This window comes from Mesocricetus auratus, unplaced genomic scaffold (assembly GCF_017639785.1).
Source record: "Mesocricetus auratus isolate SY011 unplaced genomic scaffold, BCM_Maur_2.0 Super-Scaffold_100018, whole genome shotgun sequence".
NCBI classification, from domain to species: Eukaryota; Metazoa; Chordata; class Mammalia; order Rodentia; family Cricetidae; genus Mesocricetus; species Mesocricetus auratus.
In genome coordinates this window covers 48,507,528-48,522,550 of record NW_024429199.1, presented here as the reverse complement: position 1 = coordinate 48,522,550, position 15,023 = coordinate 48,507,528, and the positions used below count along the sequence as shown (strand labels likewise).

The 15,023-nt window shown below is 53.2% G+C and overlaps 1 protein-coding gene and 1 long non-coding RNA gene across 2 annotated transcripts; one reads left to right on the top strand and one right to left on the bottom strand.

Moving 5' to 3' along the window:
• Window positions 1-2,884: 2,884 nt before the first annotated feature.
• Window positions 2,885-10,994, top strand: Gpr31 (G protein-coupled receptor 31). The gene is made up of 2 exons (XM_005088280.4): window positions 2,885-4,579; window positions 10,491-10,994. The coding sequence occupies exon 1, from the start codon at window positions 3,139-3,141 to the stop codon at window positions 4,096-4,098; it is 960 nt and encodes a 319-aa protein (XP_005088337.1). The 5' UTR covers window positions 2,885-3,138; the 3' UTR covers window positions 4,099-4,579; window positions 10,491-10,994.
• On the bottom strand, window positions 9,914-10,927 carry LOC121144476. Its single transcript, XR_005881841.1, has 2 exons — window positions 10,768-10,927; window positions 9,914-10,663 (listed from the first exon to the last, which is right to left on the bottom strand). It is a non-coding gene; the product is annotated as an uncharacterized LOC121144476 (long non-coding RNA).
• Window positions 10,995-15,023: the final 4,029 nt, after the last annotated feature.

Sequence of the window (15,023 nt, the reverse complement as noted above, 5' to 3'; positions counted from 1 at the left end):
TCCATCAGGTCTGTCTGATGATGGAGGAGCCGTGATGACTATCATGTCCCAGCTAGATGCAACAGAAGGATGCCTTCTTAACAATGGGTGCTGAGGCCGGGCGGTGGTGGCACACGCCTTTAATCCCAGCACTCGGGAGGCAGAAGCAGGCGGATCTCTGTGAGTTCGAGGCCGGGCTGGACTGACAGCCTCCAAAACAATACAGAGAAACCCTGTCTCGTAAAACCAAAAAAACAACAACAACAAAAAAAAAATGGGTGCTGAGAATGTAAGATACCAAGGATGGTGTGACTACCCTCTCCAACACACTGGTTGCACAGCTGTTGGACAGACGCCCAAGGCAGGAGACCTTGAGAAATGTGGGCTCGCCTCCTTTCTTCTGAGTGTCTCTTCACCCTGGATCCAGACACAAGACTTCAGTGAGATTGGCTTCTGTCTTAGCATGATCAAAAGGAGTTAAATTGAGATGCATATTCTACTGATAAAATATAGTTCTCTTCAGAAACTGCCCTCACACCCATCGGCAATGGGGACAGGCTCCTCAGCCTCGTGAGACAGACTACCAAGAAGTTCAGCTTAGGGTACCCATGGGGCACGCATGATCATGAACCTAAGAGGCAGGAAAGTGAGGGGTGGGTGATCCCCGAATCCTTTGGCGCAAGGGCCTCGCGGTGGAGAGCATGTGGGCAGAGCATGAGAGTGAACAGCTTCCTACAGGGTGAATAGTTAATTCCCTTCGGAGTAAAAGACAAACCTGCCATGTCTCAACTCCAGAGGCTGCTGACAAAGTGACATAGTACCTTCTATAGCCTCTGACCACTCCCTGGACTAGGACTCGCATTGCAAGTGCGAGGTCAGACCAAAGGCTGCTCGCACTGGTGGATGTGACTCTCTGGGAATCAGGGGGCCCACATTAATGTGTTCCTTGACACAGTCCTGCAAAGACCTTGCTTCCTTCAATTCCCTGGATTGGTAAGTCTGCCAAGAAAATACATACATACATACATATATACATACATACATACATATAAAATCCCCTTTGTCAACTTTACAGGTCATTAAAAACAAGGCCTATAAGAACAAGCATCAACACCATGTACACACACAGCGCCCCCCCCCCGCCACGAGCCTTTGACACAAGTGCAGTTTTGGAGTTCTTCATACTGCCTCATCACCGGCAGAGCAAGCCTAATGGACACACACAGCAATGTGCTGGTAGTTCTACCTTTCAGTGCTCACGATATTTAACAAGACCCCAGTGAGGAGAAGTATATGGGGTTACAGATCGAGTGGAGAAGCTGTAGAGCAAACTGCACAGCACACACGCGCGCACACACACACACACACACACACACACACACACACACATCCGCAATGTGTTCGTTGTGATGAGACCGTGAGAAGAGACAGCCAGAATCGGAGCAAGCAACATTTCTAGATGGCAAGATCACACACACGAATTTTTCTGTTGTCACTTCACTTACTCCCGTATTTCCTACAACCGAGCATATTAGCATTAAACTAAAAAGTAATCATAAATATTAAAGCTAAAGCTCTAGATGGTGAGTTTCAGCATCCAAAATAACCCTTCTCCTTGTGCAAGGCAGAGCTGAAGCCCATACCCGGGTCTGCAGGCCACCGCTGGTGGGTTCCGCTCAGCAGCAGCCCTCCGGGAGACAAAGCATCTAAGTTCCATGAGACTTCTCTCTACATCGCAAAGAGATCACGCTTGACGATGCCAGCATGCTAAGAAATAAAGCGGCTCCCACAATGTCCGTGTCTTAACTCCCAGGACCTAGGAAGGAATAAAGCAGCTCCCACAATGTCCGTGTCTTAACTCCCAGGACCTAGGAAGGAATAAAGCGGCTCCCACAATGTCCGTGTCTTAACTCCCAGGACCTAGGAAGGAGTCACCATAAGCAGCAACAGGGACTCTTGGCATTCATTGGGAATTTTGGAGGGCTCAAGGGTCCTGGGTCGCCCACAGGTCCCTAAGAGTAAAGGAGGGAGGGGGGACTGTCATGCCCCTTCCCGTATGGTGGTAATGAGAACCTCTGAAGCTAGGGCCTCTATGCAGGACTCTCCACATCGGTGTATCTTGTCTGAAATGCTGCTGTCCCCTCCTGTCCCACCCGCCAACCAATAAACACGGGAATTTCACAATCCAAGAAAAGCCACTCGCGTGTTACTTACTCTCTTCCGTTAACCGACCTCCCTGTCTCCACTACTCTTGACCATGGCGCATCTACACGGCTCATGAGCTCTCGTGACTCCCAGCGCTCGGCTCCAGACGCAGGAATGGGGCTTTGTCCAGTGCTGAGTCCCGGGGCAGAGTGTAGAACCAATGGACGGGAGGATTTTACCTGGCTTGCAGGGCCCAAGCCCCCCAGTGTTCTAGGTCCTATCCAGGTGGTAGTGTAAGTGTCCCAGAGGAGTCTTAGCAGAAAGCTTGCCCCTCCTCCCCAACACACACACACACACACACACACACACACACACACACACACACACACACACTTTCGACTGAATGGAAGAATAAATGAAAACATTCAACTGTAAATAGCCAGGGAGTCCAAAACACTCTTTCAAGTGAGTGTGGCAAGCCAGGTCTGACCTCACGTATAAAATCTAACCACACTCGGGGGTGGGGGTGGGGGGGTCTTGCCAAGGTCGCTATTTAAGATAGGGGGCCAGCCTTCAATCTCCCTTGTGAGACGGTCACACTGCAGAACCATCTGCCCGCTTCAGCCATTGTTTTAAACGCCCAAAGGGACAGGAGTCTTCGTGTTGTCAGTAGTTTCTAGTTCCCTTTTCAGTGGCTAGGGCTCAGCTCTGTTCGCTGAACACTCTCAGAGCACTGCAGCCCTGTCTCAGAGCCCCCGACACGAAGCATAGCACAGCTTCCCCTTTCTCGGGGGCAAACAAAACAGGGCAAGACTTGGGGCTTCCCCTGTCCCCCATCTCTCCCCAAACAAAGTTTGCGTCTCCCTGCACCAGATTCCATTACCGTTTCTGTATTATTTTGCCACTGAACGCAGAACTTGTCTGCTCCGTGGCGGGGGGAGGGCATTTTCTTTTTCTCTCAGAGGAAGCTTTGTGAGGCTAGGCTTCCTCGCATTTCTCTTCTCGCTTCGGCCCATGGCGCACTCCAACTGCTCAGCTGCCAGCACTGTGGTGGAGACGGCGGTGGGCACCGCGCTGTCAGTGGAGTGCGCTCTGGGCCTTACGGGCAACGCCGTGGCCCTCTGGACTTTCTTTTACCGTCTCAGAGTGTGGAAGCCTTATGCCGTCTACCTGTTCAGCCTGGTGGTGGCTGACCTGCTGCTGGTCACCTGTCTGCCACTCCTTGCTGTCTTCTACCTGAGGGGCAAGACCTGGGAGCTTGGCCGGGCACCCTGCCAGGTCCTGCTCTTCCTGCTGGCCTTCAGCCGTGGTGTGGGGGTAGCCTTCCTGACGACAGTGGCTTTAGACCGGTATCTTCGTGTGGTACATCCACGGCTCAGAGTCAACTTGCTGTCTCCAAGGGCAGCCTGGGGCATCTCTAGCCTAGTCTGGGTTCTCATGATCGCCCTCACTCCCCAAAACCTCCTCACTCATAAGGCTCTGCAGAACTCCACCGACTGCCCCAGCTTCTACCCCACCGGAGAGACAGGGGCCAGCGCCACCTGGCAGGAGGCTCTCTTCTTCCTCCAACTCCTGCTTCCCTTTGGCCTCATCTTCTTCTGCAACACTGGGCTCATCAGGACCCTCCAGGAGAGACTCCAAGAATCTGACAAGAACCCCCGGCTCCGGAGGGCCAGGGCGCTGGTTGCCATGGTGCTCCTGCTGTTTGCGCTCTGCTTTCTGCCTAGCGTCCTGGCCAGAGCCCTGGCGCACGTCCTTCGGGAATCCGAGAGCTGCGGTGTCCAGCAGGCCCTGGTGCAGGCCTCCGACGTCGCTGGCAGCCTCACCTGCCTGCACAGTGCTCTGAGCCCAGTGATCTACTGCTTCTCCAACCAGGCCTTCACCCACTCGTACCGGAAGGTGCTCAGAAGCCTTCGAGGCTGGAGGAAGGCGGCAGAGCCTGCTAGCTCCAACCACAGGGACTCTGACTCCTGATGATGACTGGGACCCTCGACTCCCCTCTGTTCGGGAACCGCCTTGAATCTAAACAACAACCCAACAACCTCAGGGCCGGAAGGGAGAAACCACACTCCAAGGACGCAGACACAGAGTCAGCCAGGGCTGTGGCACATCCGGCTCACCTGGGTTCCTCTCCTGCTTCTGTCACGCTGTGGAGTGGCAGGCTTGCATCACCCTGGGGCAGATCCTGTCCTCCCTTGCATGGTGGTCGACCAGATGGACCTGCCGAGCGGAGAGAGGAGAGGTTGAGCACTTCTGCAAATCCACATGGGAAGATTCCGACGGGCTGTGTCAGCGGAGGAGAATGCTGGTGTTGCCCCAGCCCCGTCTGGTCTCTTGGGTCATGTTCGATTTCCATGCCCAGGCTCTCCGGTGTGAGAAACTGCTCTCTTCGTACCCACCACGGAGTCCAGAACAAAGGAAGCCAGCAAAGCCCGAGGTTCTGGAGAGGTTGCAGGTCACATTCTGTTTGTTTGTTTGTTTGTTTATTTGTTTATAAAATTGTTTTATTTTTGGAGGTTTTTATGGAGTGTCAAAGATGGTTAATTCAGCAAGCTACCTCCTTCACTGTAGGAAATAGCTGGTGATTGCCTCAAAAAAAAAAGTTCTAGCTAAGCTTTTAATGCCTGAAGTCTCCCCCCCGCCCCTTTGAGAGCGATGCCACAGCTTCACCTTAGTCCTGGGGAAAGGCACTTGCTTTTTGGAACGGTGCTTGAAGCAAGGCCCCAGGGGAACCTAAAGGCTGGCAGTCCATGGCATGGGACTGGTGTCACCTCAGTCCCAGAGCTCACAGGCCAGGGACAGCTGGTGAGCAGGAGGATTTGAAAGCACTCCCCTCACAGTTTCACCTCTGTTGCCATGCTCATCTCTAGGAAGGCAGCTAAGAACAAGGATCCCCCACAATGCTTGTGGGGGGCACCTACTGCCTACTCGGGGTGGGTGTTCTTGCAATGGCCGTGGTATTCACATAGGCATCCTGCTGTGTGCCCTGCTTGAGGGCAAAGCCGATGGCGTTGGCAACACCATGTCTACTCACAGGATTCCCTGGCTGCTTGGTAGATTCCTTGTTGGGACCCATCTGAGACATTGTGCAGAAGGATAGACCCGTCCCATAGACGAGGGTGGCCTGTTAGACTCAGTGTTCCCGGGGAATGGGGACTGTGCAACAGTACTTCTCAGACTCAGTGTCCCCGGGGAATGGTGTCCTCTGAACCGTCACTACTGTTATCTACAGTGACAGGAGCTGTAAAACAGTTCATCCCCATCTTTGTGGAAGCTTGGCTGGTCAGGTGTGGGGAGGCCCAGGACCCCAGCCTTCCCAGTTTTGGGCTCTGTTCTCACTCTGGTGCTGCTGGCCCTGCCAACCCTTGCCTCTGCTCCTGCCTGCATATCAGTAAGCTGGGCTGTCTTTGGGGCATCCTCAGTACAACATTCCTGCCCTCGGGGTCCTAATGCTTTCTGCCCCCACAGCAGCCACAGAGGAGGAAACCCTGGTGCCTTAGCCAGGCAGGGACAGTCCGGCTCAGCTGGACCAGATGGGGTAGGGCCCAACATTGGCAAAGCCCCCCCCACCTTAAATCTATTCATGTGTATCCCAGACTAAGAACAGCTGGCTTGATGGACCGGAGATCTTGGAGATAGTGTCTTGCTCCATCTCTTCTATTCTGTGGCCTGGGACCCAGAACGTTTTGTCTGTACCCATCTTCAAAATAAGGAAAATAACATCTACAAGGAATCCCGGTAGGGATTAAACAACACCCAATGTTTGCTATGCAAAGCCAGTCATGTCTCAACCATTCAGTAAATGTCACTTCTGTCTTCCTTGTTGACTTCCCATGCAGTCTGTGGGCCTTGGGGATATTTTATTTTTCAGCCACCAAGTCCTCATGCAGAACCCGGCACACAACCCACGCTCGGTGATGAGAGCCTTGTAAAGTTCACTTGAAGCAAAGTCTCTCCATTCCCTTTGGGTAACCACACTTTATGATGCCCCTGCCTGGTTTCATCTCTCCCACTGGGAAAAAAAAGGGGGTTTCTCTCGCCCAGGGTCGGGACAGCTGTCTCTGAGGACATTTGATGAGTCACATACGGATTCACTGTGGAAGCGCCTTCCAGACTAGCCTCCCTGCAAACCGTCCGAGTGGGGATGACCCAAAAGGAAAGCAGGGGCAGTCATCAACAACAGGTCTCAGGGCTTTAGCTGTGGCTGGGGACGGTGGCTGTGCCCTCTGCTGGTCCCAGGGGCAGGGCTGCAGTCTCTCCTGAGTCGTTTCCAAGCCAAAGTGAGCAGCGCAGAGCAGACTGAGGGGCCAACATGCAGGGGTGGCAGAGCCCTTGAGCTTGGATGAGGACAATGGACGCTGGGGTCCCCCCTCCAGAGGCCTCATCCATTACAGGCGATGACATCACGCGTCATTTGCAGCGTGTCTGCGTCATTTCGGAGGCTGGGGCACATTCACCCGGCTCTGCGTCTTTGCCTCCTGTAAACAGAAACTCGTGCCCTGAAAACACACACGACCTCCCTTCCTCACTGGTCCCCGAACCGCGTCCTCCCCTCTGTCCAAATCCAGCTCTCTCTCTCACCCCGCGCCTCCCTCAAATGGAGGGCTACGGCGTGTCATGATTTTATGTGGCGTGGCATCCGCAGAGCGCACCTGTGAGGTGGCGTATTCCTTTTCAAAGAACGAATAGCGCCTTGCTTATCCGTTCCTGCACCCACAGACTGACTGAGTTTTGGGCCGCCCCTGCCTTCGGGCTGTTGTGAACCTTCCTTCGTGTGTGAGCGTGGGTGGGAAGACTGTAGCCCTGCTTACAGGTAGTCGTGGAATTTCTGTGTCACGGCAATTCTTTGTTGAACGTTTCAAGGACTTTGTCCTGCTGCCCCAGGGGCTGTATCACCTTTACACTCCCAGCAATGCCCGGGACAGGGATCCCAGCGCCTCACGGCAGTGACCGGCCCATTACAGAGCAGCTGCTGAAGACGGGAGGTTTGGGTTTTCTTCCTGGGAGTCTGAAAATGCTTCCTGTGAAGACCTAGAAGAAACTCCCAGGTACAGGGCACTGCCAGTGGTTAACAGTGAATTTGTTGTTTACTTGTCGTCTCTTCCTGTTGTCTTGGTTAATCTGGGCGGATAGACAAAGCACTCACGTCTGAGGAGGCAAAGCCTGATGGCTCACAGTTCTGGATAAAACCCAGATTGAGACACTGCAGACCCGGGTGGCTGGGGGGCTGCTTCCCGCTCTAGAGATGGCAACCTGAAGCTGTGTTTTCTTGTGGCTGGAGGAGCCCGGGAGCATCCATGAGCCTTGAGCGTAAGGGCATTATGCTGGTTAATTTTAACTTTCAACTTGATGCAACTTAGAGTCAACTGGGAAGAAACTCTTAACGAAAATTTGCCTGGGTCAGATTGGCCTATGGACATGCCAGCGGGGATTATAATGATGGTTAATTGATGCAGGAAGACCCAGCCCACTGTGGGTAGCAACATTTCCTAGGCAGGAGGGTCTGAACAGTATAAGAACAAAGAAAGCTCGCTGAGAGCTAGCAAGGAGGTGAGATCCGTGTATTCATTCTCACTTTGGTCTTGACGGTGGGACGGTGGGTGTAATGCTTTAAATCCGTGCCTCAACTTCCCCACAGTGGGAAGAATAATGAGTCCACGTAACGTGGACTTGTCAGTCAAAGCAAACCTTCTTCCCAAACTTGGTTTCTTTGTTTTGTTTTTGTTGTTTTTTTGGTTTTTTTTGTTTGTTTGTTTGTTTTTGGTCAGGGTATTTTCCATAGCATCAGAAGTGAAACTAGAGCGGGCGCTGATCTCATGTAACGCTGCGGCTGGTTTGCTAACATATGCCTTCTCTGGGTGCCTTTTCTCAAAGTACTAGGGGTTTCATTTAGAGTCACCATCTGGGTCTCACCCTGACTCCCCACAGGGTGACAGTTACGTCCCGCTCGAGGACAGACTGTGGGTTAGCAAGGAAGTGAGATCCATGTATTCATTCTCACTTTGCAGTCTTGACTCCTGCTTAGCTCTGTGATAGGAGCGACACTGTCCCCCGTGGTCCTGCTAAGACTCACAGGCCCCTTAAGGCAAGTGTTAAGGCATGCTAGCAAATGTTAACCATCCAGCTAGGGTCCACACAGGACCTGTCCTGTCCCGTTTCTCACCGTCTCCTCTCTGAGTCAGGGCCTGTGTCTGGGCTGGGAGGAATCCAGCAGTGTCTACCTGAGGACCCAGTGTAGTTCCGGTGGGCTGGTCTGTTACCAGTGTGCTGTGTCTGCAGTTAGTTTCAGTCTGTAGAAAACATCCTTCCTGGATATCTTGAGGCCCCACGTCTTTGTAAAGGTCGAAAGCAATGTGTCCTTGAGAGTCTGTGTTCTAGACTGCAGTCAAAGGCCAGCCATCCCCTCTGTGCTCCCCAGGGAGTTACACTCTGCTCAAAAGCTGGGTGTGGCTCAGGGAAGAAGGATGCACCAGGTCCCGAATATGGCTCTCAGCACCACAAACCCATTGTCCACTATTTGTTTAAAGTGACTCTGCAGCTCTCATGTGTGAAATCCATGTTTGTGAGTCTGGAGGCTTCCAGGAGAATGAGGCCTGAAAACTACTTCGCCAAATCACAGGTGCCGTGGGCTACCATCAAGACCATGGCATAGTCCACAGAGACCTGAAACCTGATAATATTGTTGTAGACCATTCTGGAAAAGTGAACATCATCGACTTTGGCTTGGGGACCAAGGTCAGGCCTGGGAAGCAGCTTGATGGGCCTGGAGGGACACTCCACTTTGGTGCCCCTGAATTCTCCCTAGGAGTGCCATACGATGGCCCTAAAGTAGACATTCGGACCTTGGGAGTCCTCTTGTTTTTTCACGGTCACAGGGACACTCCCATTTGCAGCACGCACCTTCTCAGAGCTTTGGGAGCAGGGGGAACCAGGGAGGTATGAGGTCCCAAACCAGCTTTCCACCGAGCTACAGGGCCTCATCAGACACTGTCAACTCCAGCCAGAGGCCAACAGTTTAAAAAAATCAAAAGGCACTCATGGCTAAGACGTGAGAGCATGTTAACTCACAATGAAGAGACAACCCTAAGCTTCCCGGACCCTGCTATCATGGCGGCCGTGGCAAACATTGGCTTCAACATCCAAGATATAAGAGAGGCCTTGTCGAATAGGACATTTGATGAGACAATGGCATCATACTGTTTACTGCATTATCAGGCACTTCAGGGACGTGGCTGCTCAACCCACTCCAAGTTCAGGGGCATAGCGGTGACACATTTCAACTCACCCACAGATCCTGTCACTTTCCCTTTGCCTCTGAGGAGGAGGGCCAGTGAGCCTGCCCTTCAGACAATCTTATCTTCAACAACAAAAAAAAAAAAAACCAGAGGCTAGAGATTGTCCAACAGCCCAGAAAAAGGAGTGCCATTGAGCAGGACAACCCTCTCTGCTTCTACTCTTGGCATATTCTTGGCACAGCTCATCTGTGTGGCATCCCCGCCCCTGACATTTATTCCCTAACCAGCCTCCAGGGGAACACAGAAAAAACATCACATTATGTGAGGAGAAGCCCCTCCCCAATGAGCTAGACCATAGCGAGGGTACAGCCTCAAGTCCCAGACAACACAGCGAATGGAAGGCGTGGCCAGGGAGGATTGGGCAACGTCTATTGAAGCTTTGCTGCTGCCTCCCATCACAGAAGAAACCTCGTGGATGGCGGAACAGAGTGTCTCCCCAGAAATGAGGGACAAAGTGAATGTCATAGAAAATTGAGATGTGTAGCCCAGGTCCGTTTCCATGCTCAGCTGTATCTCTGCTTTTATTAATTTCTGCCATCAACTGACAGATCATAGATGTGAGCACTTACAGGGTAAAGTGTGGGGAAGGGCTAGGTCTAGATACCGTGGGATGGCTAAATCACGTCCTTCAACACTGTATGGTAAAGTCCACCAGTCCCCTTTCACCTATATCCTTGCAATGTAAGTGACTAGGCTGGGGGATGCAGACCTCGGTCATCCTGAAGTCACGGTGTTGGGACGGAGTTGTAGGATGGAACCACGAAAGAGCCTTAGCTGCTCTGCGTCTCCCATTTCCAGCCCAGAGGCCTGGTTCACCCAGGACGCAGGCTTCCAGTGTGGGGTAGTCCAGTCATCAGGGACACATGCCACAGAGGCAGAAGGGAACCTCACATGTGCAACAGATAAAAGAGCCCAGCAGCCAGGAATTCATGGCAGGGGGGCCTGAATTAGGCATTGGGGTTCCCACACCCTTTCCCAGCTCCCTCCGCAACCCCGAGGGAAGGGGACCAGAGCAGTGACCCAGATTAAAGCTCCCCCCAGTTTTAACCAGCTTTTTGTTTCTCTCCCCAGGTTTCACAGGCCTTTCTTGTCCCACGCGCCCAACCAATTCCGGTCTGAGACTGAGAGCACCCACATCCTAGCTTGCGCAGTCTGACTCCCAGCGGGCTGCACCCTCAGCCTCTCAGGCCCCCAGACTTCATAGGAAGATTGAAGAGTCCGCCAAGACTGCTGCTGTCCTAGACCTGAAAAGACAGGGCATCTAAGACCTCCAAGTTCCCACTGTAAGCCTGAGGGAGGCTGGTTCCTGCCTCAGCCCCCGAGACTCACCCCTCCCTTTCCTGTCTACCTCTGCCCTGTGAGCCTTACGGCTGCCTGCTGAGACCTGCTCATCACAGGAGATCTCTCAGTCTCTCAATGACACCCCAGCCTGCTGTGACACTCGGACCTCTCCTGGTCGGCGGTGAGCTGCAGCGGAGTGTCTCAGAGCTTCCACTTTCCCATTTGAGTTCCTGCTTCCCTTTCTAAACTGGCAGCACTGCGCTGAGATAAAGCCTTGTGTGCTCACCTCCCCCACCCAATCTAACCCTCCCCATTACCGGAAGGAAGGAGAAACAAGAACTCAAAATAAGCAGACTGGACGGTCGCACAGTCCGGAGCATTCTAGGTAGGAGAGGCACCAGTCTGTGCGGACTGCAGTCATAGAGGCACCAGGCAGTGGGGACTCTAAGCACCAGGGACACTGGTTGGCAAGGGTTCAAGTCGGTAGGGACACCATTCAGAGGACATTCCAGTCAGCATGGTTTCTAACCAAGTAGCCCTTCCAGGTCAGCCGGGAGTCTAGTCAGTGGAGATGTGAATCAGCCAATACTCACGTTGGTAAGATCCCATCTCCCTTCCCTAGCTCCATGACTAGGGGTCTGTGACCACCGTGCCTGGATCATTTCTTTACAGGGGTGCTGGGATCCAAACTCAGGTCCTCATGCTTGCACGACAAGCACTTTACTGACATTGCTCTGTCTGTATACCCGAGTCTCTGTTCTACTGCTGTGAAGAGACAGCATGACCAAGGCGGCTGTTGTAAAACAGACACCCCAGTTGGGTGACTGCTGACAGTTCCAGAGGAGGCTTAGTTCATTTTCATCGTGGCGGGAGTGTGGTGTCAGGCATGGGGTTGGAGAAGCAGCTGAGAGCTAGTGTATCTGATCCATAGGCAGCCAGGTGGAGGGAGACAGACACTGGACCACCTGTCAACTCTTCTGATCCTGCCAAGGAGTTCCACCCCCTCTTACTCAGCATTCAGACATATGAGCCAATGGAGGCCACTCTTAGTCAAACCGCCACACCCCATAATCTTTTTTTTTTTTTTTTTTTTGGTTTTTCGAGACAGGATTTCTCTGTGGCTTTGGAGGCTGTCCTGGAACTCGCTCTGTAGACCAGGCTGGCCTCGAACTCACAGAGATCCGCCTCACACCCCATAATCTTACAGCATCCTTCGCCACAAACCAGCAGCAACACGTGGGTGATGCCAGTTTGCTGCCACCGACGCGAACCTCGCTGCCTGAGCCTGTGGGGTCTTAGCTACTGTGGCTTTGGGTACTTAGACAGATGCACGCACAGCAGAAATCAATCCCAGAGACAATGAGCGTCCTGGGTGGCCCATTCAAACAGCCCTCCCTCCCCGACCATCTCCCCATATGTTACTCCTCCTCCTCGGCTCCTTACAGCTGATGGGTGGATTCTTGTTGATCCCTGGGGTGTCTTCAAGCCCCCTTTCTGTTGTCTGAACGCAACCCCTCTGGTTTCTTTCTAATGGGGGATAGTCTCTCACACATGGTGGAAACGTAAAGCCCACCATACCCAAAAATGAAAGTCCCGAAGGACAAAACCAATCTCCAAATAGCCTTGGGGTAGCACTGAAAGCTCACTGACGAGAAGCATTAGCTTCTAGCCAAAAGAATGGCATCGGCCTTTAGGTGGACACTTAGAATTGGAAGTTCAAGGGCAGCCTGTGTAGTGGAAGGCACACCGTCCTTCTCTCAGCCCTCCCTAAGGTACTCGTGAGGTGGGCGCTTTAAAGGAGGCGCTAACCCTCCCACATGAAGAACAGCCAGTGCTCACACCCTTGGTTCCCCAGAAACCAACCACACTCCGATCATCTCAACACCTTCCCCCGTGCAGGCCTGGGGTGGATTTACGATCCTCAGCTTCTCCCAGACTCCATGTTCTGCTCAGAGCTCAGGGCCAGCAGCTCCTGTCCAGGTGGTAGAAGGAACCAGGAGCAAACGCTGGCCTGGCCCACCGCAGAGTCCCCTGGGGGCTCTGTCTGGTGCGGTGCCCTTCTTCTGAGAGGAACAGGCTGGGCGAGGCTCTGATCACCTGCAGGTGTGAGCCTGCAAGTGCTGCTTCTGTGGATGTGGACCTATCGCCCTCTAGTGTCAGATTGTAACAACTGCAAACAGAATTTGCAGACAGAATGCCCACCCAGGTCAGGTGACTTTTACACCATGTGACCAGGAAGAGCCTCGCCCCAGGGTCGGTCTCTGTCGGTGGCTGTTGAGTGCTGTCTGGTCTTGCTTCGCAAGTGAGATTTATTCATCGTCCCTGAGAGGTCATGGCCTTAAGTGCTAGACTTCCTGATTCCTGAATTCAGGCCATCCCCGAGTCCCCGGAGTAAGGTCAGCCACTCTGAGACTTACTCCCAGCAGAGCTGCAGGTGCCCTGTGGACCATTCTTAGGGCAGACAACTGCCTGAACTTTGAGAAAAAAAATGATCTCCAGAGCCACGTACGCACAGCCATCTGACGTCCTTCGGCGACGGGTGCTGCTCAGATGCAGTTGAGCTCAGCAGGGCAGTTGTCTTGGCAAAACTAACACAAGGGACAGTGACAGCCCAGCACAGGTCCCACCCTTTTCTCCAGGCTCAGCAGGCCCAAGTCAGCATTTGGGACTCACAGAGCCACCTGCTGCTGTTTGGGGGAGGGGGGGAGGCAAGTCTCTTAGCCTTTTGCTGTCACAGCTTATTTGACCCTTGACTAACTCTCCAGGGACATCGTGGAGTGGACAGTGTGGGGGGCATTGGCTCGTTTTTCTCTCTCTGCAAGGACAGGTGAGCTCTCACTTCTCGGAGAATTATGGTCGTGTTTGCTTACATCCCTTCTTAAAGGATTGCGGTTTCCTGTGGTAGGAGTCCCTAGCTGTGGCATAAATCCACTTGGCTATTCTCCATCACCCCATAAGGCTTAGGGCCCTGGGGACTGCTGAGCATATGGGGTTCACGCTGTTAGCTGTGTGGTCTCTTCCTCAGGGTGGGGAGGGGAACATTCTGGAACTTTGCTAGCATCTTCAGGACTGGTGGGCTCATCCGTTGGTCCGCAAGTGGGGCAAAGGCCAAGAAAACTGCGGTCCTCCACATTCCAGATTCCTCCAACCAAGAAAACCCAAGAGGGCCAGGGCTGGAAGCAGACCCACGCTCAACGGGGTTCAGCAGGTGGGATGGGGCTACCCTGTCAACATCAAATCCCTGGAACCCACTTGTAAGGCAGGTTGGGAGGCAAAGAGGAGTTAAGATGCAGACTAGGCAGGGGACCCGATGCTCTCTTCACGTCTTTCATGTGAGCACACCCCGAGGGGCAGGAGCTGCCTTTACTGTGGAGGTGAAATCCCCCAGGGAACCCTGGTGCTCCCTCCTGCTCAGAGTTCCGACAGGGTCAGGGAGATCTGCTCTGCAGTGCGGCGGCCCGGCACTGGGGCTTTTACGCGGGCCAAGCACACACCTATGTACGTGTGATACACGCTACACACAGGACATAGTGCAGAAGGGTGAGCAGAGAGGGGCATCCGTGTGTTGCGTTGAAGAGTCAAAGGCCATCCGTGTAGGTTCACTTTACACCTAATTTAAGAGAGAAAGGTCAGGTGACGAGGCAACTCTCGGCCACCGGGTTTAACTTCTCACCGCTCCTGGTTCAGCCCGGAAAGCACATCCCACACACTCAGGTTACACACATCTAAATGTTACACGCATATAAACGCACTAGCACACCTGTGTACCCATGCACACTCGCTTGAATTTGTGCAAACATGACCCCAACTTGCACTTCTCTACACATTCATAGAGTATACATGTTTCCATGCGTCACACATGCTCAGACGCTCATGTGCACACATTATATGCATAAACCCACACCCCCCACACACAGACACACAGCTATGAGAGTAGAGTGGATGGTGTTATGAGCCATCTCCCCGTGAGGTGTGCACAAACCTATCTGTACTACACACATGAGTGCACACAGACACACACCCACGGGGCCCCCTAGTGGACAGACCCATGCCGCCACTCCTACCTCCCAATGCGCGCACATGCGCGCGCGTGCGCGCACACACACACACACACACACACACACACACAAGTATGCAAGGCTCTTTCAAGGAGGAAGGGTAGAGAGCTGCGCCACCTCCCGTGAGGTTCCACGACAGCAGCAGAGGTTGATTCACGGTGACTTGGAAGAGACGAGAGGAACAAGGGGGCGGGGCCAAGGACTGTTATCAGTAGCAATGCTTTAGAAAGCCCAAAGGTTCTCACTATTCCAGGAGGAAAAAAAA

Bases quoted from the DNA above. Each gene is read 5' to 3' on its own strand.
- Gpr31 (XM_005088280.4), top strand. From the start codon at position 3,139: ATGGCGCACTCCAACTGCTCAGCTGCCAGCACTGTGGTGGAGACGGCG.